The 15,643-nt window shown below is 41.3% G+C and overlaps 1 protein-coding gene across 1 annotated transcript in view; it reads right to left on the reverse strand.

The window, feature by feature from the left end:
- Positions 1–826: 826 nt before the first annotated feature.
- The window catches only part of NPY1R (neuropeptide Y receptor Y1), an 87,670-nt gene continuing 72,853 nt past the window's right edge, over positions 827–15,643 (reverse strand). Inside the window, exons 4-5 of the mRNA XM_073341520.1 lie at positions 4,339–4,517; positions 827–2,185 (exon numbers count right to left, since the gene is read on the reverse strand). Coding sequence (XP_073197621.1) covers positions 4,365–4,517 — 153 coding nt within the window. The 3' untranslated portion in view covers positions 827–2,185; positions 4,339–4,364. The remainder of the gene's footprint in view (positions 2,186–4,338; positions 4,518–15,643) is intronic.

The following is a 15,643-nucleotide window of genomic DNA, read 5'->3' on the forward strand; positions in this document are numbered from 1 at the left end:
GCCTGTTAGTCTGTATAGCTCACCTTACCTGATTACTCTCGTTACAGTGTGCATGGTAACACCCATCGTTTCATGTTCTCTGTATATATAACTCTCCCCACTGTATTTTCCACTGCATGCACCCAATGAAGTGAGCTGTAGCTCACAAAAGCTTATACTCAAATAAATTTGTTAGTCTCTAAGGTGCCCCAAGTCCTCCTTTTCTTTCTCAGAATGGTTACTTACCCACACACAAAGGCAGCATGCATATCTGCACTATTTCTGCAGCTCTGAGGCAGAAGAAGAACTTTAGCGATGGAAGAATTCTTGAAGAACAAGAAGCCTGGAATGTTGTCTGCCGCTCCAAGTATACAAGCAGAGCCACTGTCTGAAACTCCCCTTTCTTGTATCTTCAGCCTGCACTGACCTTGTTTTGTAAGCAAGTGGTACCCTTGATCTGACTTCCCAGCCCTCTGTCCTACCAAACTGTATATATAGACCCCCTCTAGCCCCTTCTATTAGTTACTTCTTTTCTCTATGGCAAGTAGACAGGGAGCACCGCTTAGAAGAGCTCTCAGCAAGGGCTGGAAGGATGCAGGACGAAAGATTGGAAATCCCATTCTCTTATAGAGAATCAATTTTGTCAATACAGGCTGGAATTGGGGGAACTGACACAGGACAATGAGGCATAAGTGACTGACAAGAATGGGAGAGGCATTGCTTGGAGCAGATGGAGAGAAAATGAACCAGCAGTGAAAGGGAAATGGGTCGGAGCAGACAAAGAGAAGTGACAACAAAATATGACATGAGGCAGTATTACACTAATAAAAATAATACCAACAGGATCTTGTAAGAGGGACAAGGCAAACTGCCACATTTATTGTAAATACAACAAAATATTCCTATATGCAATTTCTAAATAGATCCATTCACACACACAGACATTCACACACAGGTTCTACATAAAGGTTGTTATAGTTACCAGCCTAGATGTTGCTCATGCCAAGTCACTGGCCAGGTGGCCTGGACACGAGAGTGGAGCCGAGTCATTGTCAGATGCGCATCTGGTGCTCCTGGAGGGTGGTCGTAGAACCAGACTCAAAGAACACAGTCCCTGGACCCAATTTTTATAGGTCTCTCATTCAATACAAGCCTATGGAAGTTGCTTCATCATGCTTAATTTACAATTGAGATGACCATCAATCAACTCAATCAGCAGGTGGTACATCCATGATAGCTAGGTGTTATCTTCTTGTTCTTCCTTGATGCGTTTTGTGTGGATTCCGGTTCACCCTCCGGGGGTCATCCAGTTATCTCCACTTTGCATATTCTTCGGCCCATCGATATCAAGGTTGAAATTCTTAGGATTAGGCTGGCACCATTTACTAACCAATTATATCCCTGCTTCTGGCTTTCAGTCATGCACTCATCATTCATTCTTTTACTTAACAACACAATCTATGATTCTTGATTCATTTAACAAGTTTTATCCCACTATCTATTTTTCCCTCTTTGGATACCAAGATTTACATAGGCATGACAAGGGGCCCCCGCAGGGAAGAACATCAGGGTGTTGTTTTAAAGAACAGCATTGTTTCCTCAAAGTTCTTATCACTTTCCAGCACAGACTCTTTGTCCTATACTGGCCTGAAATAATTAGCACTTTGGCCTTGCATTTGTTACAGAGTAAAATTCAACAGCATGGAACTGATGTTCATACCTTTTTACAATAACTATATACTTTGTCTGTCTTTATTTCTACTACTACATAATTATAATTCTATCATACTTATATAACTTTGAGGGCGACCCAACAGCAGAGACTGGTAGTATCTGGAGGAAGTAATAGTAAATTACTGGATTGTGGTTATTAAGAGGAGATTGACGAAGGAGAAGCAGTGACATTAAAGCTTTGGGCAATGTAGGTGATTTAAATGTTAGTTTAATAGGGACGTTGACATATGAAACCATTCCCTGCGGTCACAGTAAAGCCAAATCCTAACTGATTAATAAAAATGTATAGCTCAGGAAAGTACTAGTAATATTTACAAACTTTGCCCATTCATTTTTCATGATTTGTTTTCATGGTGGTTCAGTAAAATTATGTCTCCTAGGGCATGAAGGCTTGATCAGCTCCATGAAAAGTTAGAGAGAACGTTTATTCAGATCACTAACAGATGATCAAAATGCAGCATCTTAATTCCATCTGGTATCACATGCAAAAAAGAAAAAGAAAGCAAGCCTCAGATACTTAGGCCAAAGAATTACATATGGGCCTATCAGAAGAGTCCTTTAAAATAGTTTAGATGAAATAATTGTATTTCTAATACAGTTACATTTAAATTAAAGACATTTTCATTAAAATGTGGTTCTATTTGAAAAGTGACTTAAATAAAAATTTAGCATCCTGGAAATTCCACTTACTCTTGCGAGAAAGGAAAATCAGTCCAATATCCCTTATTACTGTAGTAGATTGAGTGTTACTATTACTCAATTATTCTATGCCTTGATGCTGTACCACTAAAATCAAGGGAAGCAGGACAGGGCCCCACAGATGTTGTACAAAATGGAAATATCATCAAGCAATAGAATTGTCTTTACAGTGTATGATAGCCACTGAAATATAAAACAAAAAAGGTAGTTTAACTAAGGTGACAAAAAGGTTGAGAAAATTTGGAATATGACTACAAAGCAGATATTTTCTCATGCTGTTACCTCTATCTGCAACCATATATTTGCATACCTATCTGTTTTTTAATTTATGTGCTGCTTAATCTTTGTAACCTTCATGCACAGAGCATAGAAATCAAATAACAAAAAGACTGCTGAAAGATAATCATGGTAACCAATAAGAAAAGGCAAATAATTTGTTTGATTTATCGCTTTATTGCCACTTACCTGTTTAATCACTGCTGTATTAAATTTCTTTTTATCATCTGGTATTACATGGAATAATAAATGTACTTTTCAATTTATACTTTAAAAAGATTAATATAAAGTTGTGTGTGTGTGTTTTATTTCTTTGATAACGCTGACTAGTATCAAATAATTTGGCAGTATTACCAAAGCCTTTTGCTGTTTTGCAAACAGTGGGTTAGCCAATGCAACAATTCCTTACCCAGGTACTCCTAGGTGATTTTTAATTTTACACTATGATATCTTTTATTTACAACTCACCGTTAGTAAGAACTGGATTTTTCTTCAGGCACCCTTTTCTTTTTGTACATTAAAATACACTAACACGGTACTCAGAAATGTGGAAAGAATAAACTTAGAGGGTAGATTCAGTTTTCCATTCCAGAAATGTCAGTAGATTCAACAGTGAACATATGGCATTTCTTCAAACTAATAATCCAGATGGTGAAGTCATATCTGAAGCATGTTGATAATATAATTTCACCAATTACTACTACTGTTTCTTGTCTTCACAGATAAAATGCTCAGTTTTCTGATCTCATGTTAGTTAATTTAGAAACTAGATGAATTCACACCACTGAGTCTCAATTTTGGAGAAAGACAGTATTTATATATTTGAATGTTTTCAAATACTGTGCTTCTTGAACATTTCTGTTCAAGGAAGACAGAAAATAGGCAATGCTACTTATTGACATTTGTACTGTTTCTCAGTGTATGCAAATCAAAGTGTGTGTTTCATCCAGGCTTATGATTTATTGATATCACCATAGTTCTGCTGCACAAATGGGCCAATTTATGGAGAGACTAGGCAAGAGGACTTGGCAGCACCTTCATGCTGGTAGACCAGTATGGAGCTGCTCCGTAATATGTAGCCTATAGCTGTGGACTGCCTGAGCAGGTGCTTCAGGTGCCTGCAAGTGGCTCCAGGTTGGTGTGGGAGGAGTCAGTGTTCGCAAAACACTGATTCAGTCCCTTCCATAAAGCCTGTGTTCTTAGGCTTACTGTCAGTAACGGGACTTTCCACATGCACAGCTATTAAGTGAAATGCTCGCCCCATTGAAGTGAATGGGAGTTTTTCCATTGATTTCAACGGGATTGGGATTTCACTCAGTGTTTCTATCTGGCTGTGCAGAGTTGGTACATCATTGATCTCAGGGGGTGTTGGATTGGCCTGTAAAAACACCATAGTGTATTGTATTTTGTCTGAAATCTTAAGAGTTAGAAACTTAATGTATCTATTTATTAATATTTAGCTTATATAGCCCTTTTTCATTTCCAGATCTCAAAGCAGGTAAATAAGTTTGTATTTTGCAGAAAATAATCTGGGCCATCAGAGAAATGCAGGTATAGTATCCCAGAAAGTAATAGCTCAATCCAACACTTGCTTTTGGATCTTTTGGAAAGTTTGCTGGTTTTATAATGAAAAGCTATCTCCAGTCTTACCTTCTTGCAGAGTAAATTTCTGGTCATTATATATTTCCTTTGCTGGAACACTTTTTTTCAAATGCTTGACAGCTGGTGTAATGGTCCTCTAGATATTGTGATACAGCATGGCCAGAAGGCAGCAGGAGAGTGATATAGGAGAGATATGTAAGTCCCAGGATGAGGAGAAGCCTTATTCCCTGTAGAGGGAAGAAAAGTTTCTATAGATTAATTAAAAGCACCTGAAGCCAATTAGAGCACCTGAAGCTAGTCACCTGATAAAAACCCCCTGCTTCAATCAGCCCAGGGGAAGGAGTTGGAGCAGGTGCAGTTTGGAGAAGTGCTGTGGCTGGCTAGAAGACCAAGACCCTAGGTAAAGAGACACCCAGCTTGTGCAGAGAGAGAGAGAGAGACATGGCAGGAAGCCCCACAAGCTGAAGAGCAGGAGTGGGAAGTAGCACAGGGGAAGGAAGCACTAGTTCAAGTGGTTTACCACTATCCCTAGGGCCCCTGTGCTGGGACCCGGAGTAGAGGGTGGGCCAGGGTCCCTCACTCTCCACTACCCTTCTCTGGGTTACTAGTAGGACAGTAAATACCTTAGTTCAGGGGCAGGAAACTGTGCCCTGAAACCCCCCCTCCCCCTCCCCGCTCCCAAGAAGAGGAAGTGTGGGACCCATCATAATCTACCGGCAATTTGCCACAATATGTTCCTCTTCAGATCAGTCATGACTACACAGCAGATAAGTAAAAGTGATATCCATACATGACTCTCTAGCTATCTAAGAAAAGGTTAAATGACACTTTCATTTCTCTATCTATCTATCTATCTATCTATCTAATGATCTCAAGCAGTATGACTCCTGCTAATTGAGGACTTATAGCTCTAATAACCATTCAGCATCAAAGAAAATTTCAGGCATTATTCACTCCCTGAGGCCAAGAGGTATTTCCATACTTTCTCCCCATCCCCATTTTGAAAAATCAGAGGCTGAAAGAATCCATTTTATGACTGGAATCAGCAGCAAATAACTATGACAGTGACTGAAAGTTTTTTCCTCATCAAACTGATGTTTGTTGACTTCTGCAATGTGTATGATATCCCTAGTTGCTGTCTCTGTGGACTTAGGCTCTGCACAATATTTTATTAACTGGGGGTCAAGGCAGTCATTTCCTGAAGGATGAATTTTCTCGGATAAATAGCCTATTAAACTTTGACAGGAATCCTTTGTATTGCAAAGGTCGATGCTGTAATTTGGTTACTTGACATCTGTCATGTTTGATTTCTTGGCTTATTAAATAACACATGGGCTGTGGAAGGAGTCAATTATGGTTTCCTGTCTCCAATAAATGTTCAGCAGAATTGAAGCACCCGGAGAATATGGTATAATGCTTTATCACAACATCACTGAGGCTTTTGATAGAACAACCAATCACACACTTGTATGATTCTTTAGTATAGCCCCACACTAATTCTTCAGTTAGATTACCCAATTTCAAGGAAAAACGTGTGCGCCGTATGGGTATGCAAAATGAGGGGACATTGTTGAGCCTCTCCTCTTGTTTTGTTCTCCAATTCCATTTCTGATTTTGGACTCATAACTCATTCAAGGGTCTTGGGACATTGACTTCGATCCACCTAGGTACTTAGGTGCCTAAACCCCAGATGTAGGAACCACTACAATCCACAAAATCCTTGCTTGGCTGCCACCTAACCTTGTAGGCACCTGAACTCACTCAACTTCTTTCACTGGAAAAGTTCCCCTGCCACCTATGTTTCTGCCTGTAGGCATGTACACTGTTGCCTGACAAGGCATCCGGGAGCCTAAAGCCCTAGCACAATTCAGGAACAGAGGGAAAATAAGCACTCCTCCACTTATCTCAGATGTGGGACCTGAGCTGTTAGGTGTGCTCAGAGACCACTTAACTCCTCCCAAGACAGCCAGAGGAGGATGAGTTCCCTTCTAACCTTTAGCCAAGTGATTAGAGTATTCACTCAGGAGGTGACAGAACCCTAGTTCAATTCCTCCTCTGCCTGATGAGGAGAGAGGATTTGAATAGCAATCTGTCAGGTGAGTGCTCTGGGGATCACATTTTCACGTGCCTGCCTTTTCCCCTTCATTTTCTTGGGAGCCTAGGTACCTAACTCAGGCTTTGTTAATCCCAGTACTGTTCCAGAGATTTTTCTAGGCACCTGCAAGGTAGGTGCTCTGATGCTCAGTGTCACAATGAAAAGTCCCATTGTGAATCCAGTCCTCTAAGAAATAACAGGAAAAATTGTATATCTTTACAATGCCACTTAGCCCTGTAAGGTTGGTGAAGGGTGTTCAGTTGTATCAGTTCAATTCCTTCTCTCTGTGAGAGCGGGGCATTGGGTCTCATATTGCCTACAGATTCCCCTTTTTCTGCATATATCTTCTCTGTGGCATTTTCATTCTTTTTTTTTTTCCTGAATTGAGGAAATCAAATACTTCTTGACCAAGACATTCAGGCTAGCACTGACTCATTGTCTTATCCAAATGAAGACCCTTCTTTTCAGGGTGTTATCAGCTATGAATTTCTTTGTAGCCCACTAACAGATTCTGCAATAGTCTGGAATTTGCCTTTGTCAGGATTTCCACAGTATAGACCATACAGAGGTTAAACCACAATCTTACAACACTTAACACATCTTTAAATGCTCCAAAAATTAGGTATGCACCCGATGAAGTGAGCTGTAGCTCACGAAAGCTTATGCTCGAATAAATTGGTTAGTCTCTAAGGTGCCACAAGTACTCCTTTTCTTTTTGCAAAAATTAGGTGGCATTGTTTATCCTCTTCATTTGCTAGGGGATCTGCAAGCAGGAACATATTTCTAATCTGTAGGTATTGTTCAATTTGATACCTTCTGAGAGAAAAACCTCTGAAGGAGGTGAATTTTTTCCTTTGCTTTCATTACTTCAACATTCTGTTGGACACGAAAAGCTGTGACGCCTTTGAGCACACTGATGGAGTCTGTATGCAAGTGACATAGGTGAAAATGGAATTCTGTGAAGTTTTTCTCTGGGGACTCTTTTGTTCTTTTAGGGGAAGTTTCAGTCTCCTCACTTTCCTGAGATAATGACACCACAGCTTGAAGTCACACTGAAGGATGTCACTCTCATTCGGGGACTGCTCTCTCAAGTGCCCTTCATTATTACACTGTTAAAATAGTCAGGTGAGGATGAGTCCTAGAGGGCAATGATTTAGAGATGGGAGAAACGAACTTTTATAGCAAAAAAGGAATAGTAACCATTTAGTTCCAAAAAACATAAATGAGACTTTAAGAAAAGTCTCACTAGTTTGGACCAGTCTCAAGATTTTTGATCTCTTGAGGTTGGCAAAACTGAAGTGATGAGTTTGTTCTCTCATCCCCTGCCAAGGGGGAGAAGCGTGTGCAGCAGAGTGTCTTCTTTTGGTAGGGTGATTTGTTGTTATAGTTGGGTCTTTTGTGGGGAGGAAAAAGGGGGCAGTTCTGTGTTGATTCTCAGGGCACCCATGGCTGAGAGTCTCCTTGTTGCCACCTGCCTCCAGCGTGACAGAGTCTTGCCTGGGCAAGCTAGGTGTTAGCTCCCTAATTCAGCCAGCCTGTCAGACACTCAAGTACTCTTCATGGTGCTATACCACCTCTGATGGTTGAGAGTAGATGCATCCCCACCCCCAAGTCCATTCAAAGTGTCCTCCTGTGATATCCAACCCCTGATCAGGTTTCAGAGTAACAGCCATGTTAGTCTGTATTTGCAAAAAGAAAAGGAGTATTTGTGGCACCTTAGAGACTAACCAACTTATTTGAGCATAAGCTTTTGTGAGCTACAGCTCACTTCATCAGATGCATACTGTGGAAAGTGTAGAAGATCTTTTTATACACACAAAGCATGAAAAAATACCTCCCCCCACCCCACTCTCCCGCTGGTAATAGCTTATCTAAAGTGATCACTCTCCTTACAATGTGTATGATAATCAAGTTGGGCCATTTCCAGCACAAATTCAGGTTTTCTTCCCCCCCCCCCAAACAAAACCCACTCTCCTGTTGGTAATAGCTTATCTAAAGTGACCACTCTCCTTACAATGTGTATGATAATCACTTTAGATAAGCTAACACCAGCAGGAGAGTGGGGTGGGGGAGGTATTTTTTCATGCTGTGTATAAAAAGATCTTCTACACTTTCCACAGTATGCATCCGATGAAGTGAGCTGTAGCTCACGAAAGCTTATGCTCAAATAAATTGGTTAGTCTCTAAGGTGCCACAAGTACTCCTTTTCTTTTTGCAAACCCCTGATCACTGGATACCTACAGAAATCCCAGATGCCCTGCTCTCAAAAGAACAGTGAATCCCTAGACTACCACGACTGTATCATATAGCGCACAGGAGTTAGATTATAGTAAAGCAAAAGGAAACTGTTGCAGGCTTACTCCACTCCTGTCTTTTCATGCCACAGAAACTGATTTGGACTTTACTGCTTGTGTCCACAATGCCATTTATTTTACCATCCCATGCAACACTACTATTTATATCAACCTCTGTGCTTTCGGCCCTTTCCCCGGGGCTCAAGAGGAGCAGTGGTCTCCCTGCCTTGAGGCATCTGTGCGACTGAGATCAGCTTGCCCTGTTCCTCTCTTCCATTAGCTCACCAGCCTGATTGGAGTAATTAAAGGTAACTAGCTAATCAGATGTCTCCAGGAGAACTAATGGGTGTCAGAGTGATCAGAGTGCAGGCTCACTTGTTAACTCTCTGCGTTCTGTCACAGAAATGTATTGTGAGAAATAGAGCTTCAAAGATAAACAAGTGTGAGTGATGGAAACAAATGGTTACATACCAAACAACATCATAAAAGGCAAACTAGGGTCTATACCTAATTAATCGTTACATTTTGTATCTAATAGAGTTGATTCTTACCCCAAACTTCAGTCTTTTGCAGCAATTGCTGGCCCCACAGGAGCCAGGACTCAGTTTTTCATGAAGCACCCTCTCTGTTTCAAGGTACCTTCTCAGTGAATGGATCCAAACTGTCTTTCTCCACCCTGTGATATACTGAATCAGGTTTTTTTTTTTGTCTTTGTTCACAGACAAGCTGATCCCCTGGCTCTTGTATCATTCCTTTTCAAGTCCAAGCAGCTTTGATGTTTACAGCTTGTCTTTAATTGTCTTCCACTGACTTTTCTGGATTGTTGCAATGGTGGACAATTGAGCCATTACCGACAGAAATCTCAATTTTTACACTGGAAAGCCCTCTGATCATTTAGTCTCCACCTTCTGCCATCATTCCCTACTTTTTCCCTCACCCTTAGCCATGCTCTAGCTTGTGATCCCCATTCTCAGTTACATTCTAGTGCCTTTGCACCGCTTCTGAGCAAAGGGGCTAGAAAGCAGCTGGATTCCATTACCACTACCAAGCTGGATAACCAGCGTGGTTCCTGGCTTCATGGCAGGGCAGAGGTGAGCCCAGAGGCAGGAAAAAGTGTGATTAGAGCTCTTTGTGGAGCAACCCATGGGAAGATTTTTGAAGACGCAGTGATTTTAGAGAGGCTCTGAGGCCACAGACCAGTCCAGAATTCAGAAGGCACAAAAGATAGAGTAAAGCTACCTTTGTCCCAAACCTTCAGTCCAGCTCCCAAGCTACCCCCCTTGAGAGGTACAGCTCAGAATCTGGACCCTTGTCTTTATTCAGTACTGCTGCCACTCTGACTGCTCTATAGCTCAGGTCCCTCTCTGACCTCTGTCTTAGCACTTTGCACTCCCTCCTGACCTCTTTCCCACTCTTTCAATGACTTTCAATCATTAGCATCCTGAGTTCTCTTCTGCCCTCCCTCACCAGAGTTTACTCTATGGTTAACTCCTTCCACTTTATTCTCTCTCCACATTTGACTCCTTATGTCCCTCTCTCCAGCTGCACTCTCTGACCCCACCAAACCCCAGCAGTAGCTTACATCCATAATTGGTCACCTGTACCTCTGTGAATGTATAGTAAATACATTGGTAAATATCCCTGCCTGTCACAGAGGAGATCTGGGTTGGTTTCTCTATGGGGATCCACACTTTATAATGAAGTCCCTTGCCTGGGACCTATGGTTTTAAAATCATGAGCCTCTACTGCTTGAGCTAAAGCATATGGTTCTCTAGATCAGTGGTTCTCAAACTGTGGGTCGGGACCCCAAAGTGGGTCATGACCACATTTTAATGGGGTTGCCAGGGCTGGCTTAGACTTGCTGGGTCCCAGGGCCAAAGCCGAAGCCCAAACCCCACCACCCGGGGCCGAAGCCAAAGCCCAAGGGCTTCAGTCCTGGATTATGGGGCTCAGGTTACATGTCCCCCCACCTGGGGATGAAGCCCTTGGGCTTTGGTCCCCCTGCCCAGGGCAGTGGGGCTTTGTCCCAGCCACCCTGGGCAGCACTGGTTAGGTGGGCTCAGGCTTTGGTCCCCCCTTCCTGGGGTCATGTAGTAATTTTTGTTGTCAGAGGGGGGTCACGGTGCAATGAAGTTTGAGAATCCCTGCTCTAGATAGTTGCAGCCTCACAACATTTTATATTCAGTGTAGCCCCTAGAGGGCAATGAAGAGCCACATTTGTGCTAACATGAGTTGCACTCAGTCCATTCCTCTTATCTTTCTACATACTATACTGGAGTGATTTTATGATTTTAACTACCACAATTATGCATAAGTCTCTCTAAAGGACCCAGAAAAGCAGACTGGGATCTTTCTCATCCCTTAATAGATGGGGCAGAAGTGTCAAATCTTCCACAAATTTAAAAAAAAAAACCTATTTAATATGGTTAAAATATAATGTACTATTTTTTTGTTGACAAAAAATCACTGCAGCCAATATTTTGAATTATTGTATCTATTTTTCTGTTATATTCCAGAATACTGAATCATATATAATTGTATATAATTTCCTGTGTATTTGTATACCAGGAAAGTCTCATTGTATTCCATTTTAATGCCAATCTTATATTGATGGAAGGATTGTTTCTTGTTGAAGTTTATGGTAACAGGAAGATACACTAAAACATCTGAACGGATAGTTATTTAAAGAAAGGGAGAATAGTGATTTTTAAAAAGTGAGTGGAAGGAGAGATAAACAAGAATACAGGAATCAGGAGCAGTGAATTTAAAGCATGAACAGATACAGTACATGTATTGGCCATATTAATCTACCCTGAGTAAAGAGAGGATACATGATAACAGTATGACCAAATGCATTATTTATGCCATTATTTCTTTGTAACTATAAACCACATATTATCCCTTTTGAGTCACACCTTTGGCCTACTATGTAAATTTATCTTTGATATTTGGAAGGTCTCTGGAATTCCAGACTCTTAATATAATAGCGCACAACAATGTTGCTGAAAGCTATTTCCTGTGGGGATTTGAATTTGTGCGTCTTTGAACTTATGAAGTGTCACCAGTGGTGGTTCCCCTAAAATGTCTAGGTATTTAGGGCCTGATCCTCATCTGGTGTAAATCAACCATTTACACCACTAGCCTTCGTTTCTGTAAAAAGGTGTAGCCTGTTGCCAGAGCCATCAAAATTTCCTTCCTAGTCCAGAAGGCACACTGCACAACAGCACAGCTTATTTTGTATAAAACACTTGTGTTGCATTTGAAGATATTGAAGTCTTGTTTCCCTGGATGAATGTTTAGATGTTTGTTTCTAGGAAATATCCTAGCTAATGTTACTTTTGTTATGTTTTTTTCCTGGATGTCCAAAATCAACTTACAGAAAAGCTTTCATCCAAATTATGAGAGGACATTAAAATGGCAGAAACAGTGCAATGTCTAAATTAGCTGTAAACAAATTAATCACACATCTTAAAACCTATTTCAGGCTTGTTTATTTTTTTAAGTGAGTCAGGCAATATTTTCACCCTTCTTTTTATCTCCTTGTTGTTTTAATGTGTTCTTAGGAGCTTTCACAATATTTTAACATTTCCCGTATACGAAACATGAATTCCCCCCACCTTCATTTTAAAGGGCCCTAAAATAAAATGAATGTGACTGCTTTGGGCTTTGTCTACACTACATAGCTTTTAGTGACATGGCCGTGTCAACATGGCCGTGTGGCTAAAAGTCGGGCAGTGTAAACGCTGTTTCTCGGCACTTTTGACAACAAAATACTTCCACCCCTATGAGCAGGTTTTGCATTGTTGACAGAACAGCACTCCTGCCGACAACGAGCCATTTACCCTGCCACTTGCCACGGCAAAGCTTTTGTCTTTCGGGGGGAGGGGCTTTTTTTAAGCACCTGTGAACGACAAAAGTTTTGTCATTCAATTGGCGGTGTAGACAAAACCTAAATTTAACAGCTTCACCTAGTTGCTTACTCCGTTAAAATATGTTTGAGCAATACCATTATTGATGAGGTCAGCTAGTTACTTGGTGGAAATTAAACATCACAAGAGTATTTACAGTAATTGAGTAAAGACTGCCTACCCTGCTGTGTAACACAGCCAGTCTGGGTATAGAAATAACTGAGTTCAAATACTGATGGGGTGCTTTACTGCTGTTGGATCAGTGGAAAATAGATGAGGTTAATGTACTGTGGAAGAATAAATTCTCACCACTTAATTCAAATGTCTACAGAAGAAGACTATCCAATGAAAAAAATTACACAGAAAGCTTAGAATTGGAGACAAGTGTTAGCTATTCAAAAAGCAAAGCTAAATAGAGAGAAAAATCACTTCCATCCTCCAGTTTCATACTCCATAAACAGGGGCACCTAGGGCAGGAACACACAAGGGAAGAGGGTCTTGTTTGTTTCAGCAACACTGACTGTGTTTATTTTGAGTAGGTAACTCTCTTCCATTTTCTCCTCAAATGTTTTCAATTATTAGTTTATAAGGATAATTGTTTCCTGACTTAGGACTAAATAATGCCTCTTGCATGAGAATCCTGTGGTGGCTGGGAATGTTCCGGAATTTCCTCAAAAATGAAGAAATTATGGCCAGCGGAATGGGAGCTGAGCTATCCAGTAGCACCTTCATCTCCACAGATACCCCTTTCACGTATTTAGGGTGAAATCAAGGGTAGCCGCCACCCATTCACTGGTCTGGGGTGGTTCTGCAGCACCCTACTTCACCTTTTCCCTCTTGTGGGCTCCTTAAACAAACTCCACCCATCCAGAATATGTAAAACATTCCCCTTATAAATTTAATTTACTTTATAGAATTTAAAAGAGCACTCAGTCCTAGGGCTTTTCCTCTTTTTCCAGAGGAGAATCCTCCTGTCTCCTGGGCCACAGCCACCCCTATCTAGCTAGAGTCTTTTTCCCCTCATATCCCAAACTCAGTCTTGGGCTTCTCCCCTTTTCACAGGAGAGTATCCAAGCCTTCTCGATTCACTGTGGTTATTCCCTGCTTTTGGCAGGCCTCTCCCACCCCTAACTGACTGGATCCTTGGCCCCTGAAGTCTCAGACTCTCTTGCAATCTTCTACTCTCAACAGCTTGCAGAGACTTCTAGCTCCTTACAGCTTCATTCTACCACCACTTCTTCTTCCTGTTTCCTGTGGCCCTCTAGCTTCTTATACAGTCCCCATGTCTTCTCACAAGCTCCAGCCAGAGGTTGTTAATGAGGCACAGGTGGGCTGGACTGTTAGGTTATAGATATTCAGGCCTGTCTGTAAAGGCCTATACTCTAAGAATTTAGGTGTATTCTTATCACTTGGCTAGTTATAGAGGTATAAAAGAATCAAAATCACTGTCTGCCAGTGTAAGGTCCTTCTCTTACTGTGACAGTCTGAGGCCCTGTGCTTAGGCTAAGGCCTTTAGCTAAGCAACAGAGGCAGCCATAAGCTGGGAAGCGACCAGTCACATCCTCACATTCCAAACTAGTCATACTGAAAGAAGGTGCTATTGGGCTGTTAGGAATACAATCCTGTCCTGATAATGCCTATCACCTCCAGAGAAAGGGAAGTGCCTAGAAGATGTAAAAGGAAACTTAGTTTGATAGCATCCTGTCTGGCAAGATCTCACTTATCAATAGCTGCGATGTGAAATCCTCACTTCTGTATTGTTTTGTCATTGTAGTTCCCACTTTGCTATTGTTTGTCTGTATAATCTCTGTCTGGTTCTGTGATTGTTCCTGTCTGCTGTATAATTAATTTTGCTGGGTGTAAACTAATTAAGGTGGTGGGATATAATTGGTTAAATAATCATGTTACAATATGTTAGGATTGGTTAGTTAAATTTCAGTAAAATGATTGGTTAAGGAATAGCTAAGCAGAACTCAAGTTTTACTATATAGTCTGCAGTCAAGCAGGAAGTGGGAGGGGGAAATGGGAACAGGGAATGGGGGTGGGGAAATTGGAATCATGTTTGGCTAAGGGCAGGAATGGGAACAGGGACACAGGTGTAAGGCTCTGTGGTGTCAGAGCTGGGAAGGGGGACGCTAAAGAAGGAAACTGGAATCATGCTTGCTGGAAGTTCACCCCAATAAACATTGAATTGTTTGCACCATTGGACTTTGGGTATTGTTGCTCTCTGTTCATGCGAGAAGGACCAGGGAAGTAAGTGGGGAAGGAATAAGCCCCCTAACATGGACCAGTTCCCACTGTTCCACCGGCTCTTCAGGTGCGGTGGCTATGGCTTAGTTTTCAGGGCAGTGAAAGATGAGTTATGGGGTGGAGGATAGTTATTCTCCACAACATCATTTCTCTTTAAACCTGCAGGGACATGAACTGTCATTGGGGAAGGGGAGTGTTAGGGAAGCATTTAACCTCTGCATGAATGTTCCAACTCTCAGAGATTGCTCAGAAAATCTTATAGATCCTGGAACAATCACAGCACACTCCCAAATTTGGAATGGCATGACACAGCCTGCTCCAAGGTAGAGTAAACAGTGTCCCTCTCCATTTCTAACAATAGGATGATTCCATGGAAAGAGGAGATCGGAGGGGGCAATCTCAGTGGATTTTGTCCGTTTTCTCATTTGCACACACTGCACAGTGCTATGTTTCTAAAAAGAGATGCTCTAGTTCAAACAGGAATTATTTGGGGGAAGTTCTATGGCCTGTGTTATACAGGGGCTCAGACTAGTTTATCCCAATGGTCCCTTCTGGCCTTGGAATCTATTAATCTATGTCTTTGATCAGAAGTAACCATAGAAGTAATACAGTAACAATTCTACACACGCACACAACTTCAATACACCAATAAATACATATGTAACAAGTTCTTTAAATAATATTTATAATAGCTTTTGTTTAAAAATATAAAGGCTTTCCTTAGGTGCATCAATATTTTTCTTGCAAAAGGACTGTTGATTCTGATTTGTGTAAATCAGCTTCTTTGTACTAACTGGAAATGAGAG

Source organism: Lepidochelys kempii, chromosome 4 (genome assembly GCF_965140285.1).
Source record: "Lepidochelys kempii isolate rLepKem1 chromosome 4, rLepKem1.hap1, whole genome shotgun sequence".
Taxonomy (NCBI): Eukaryota; Metazoa; Chordata; order Testudines; family Cheloniidae; genus Lepidochelys; species Lepidochelys kempii.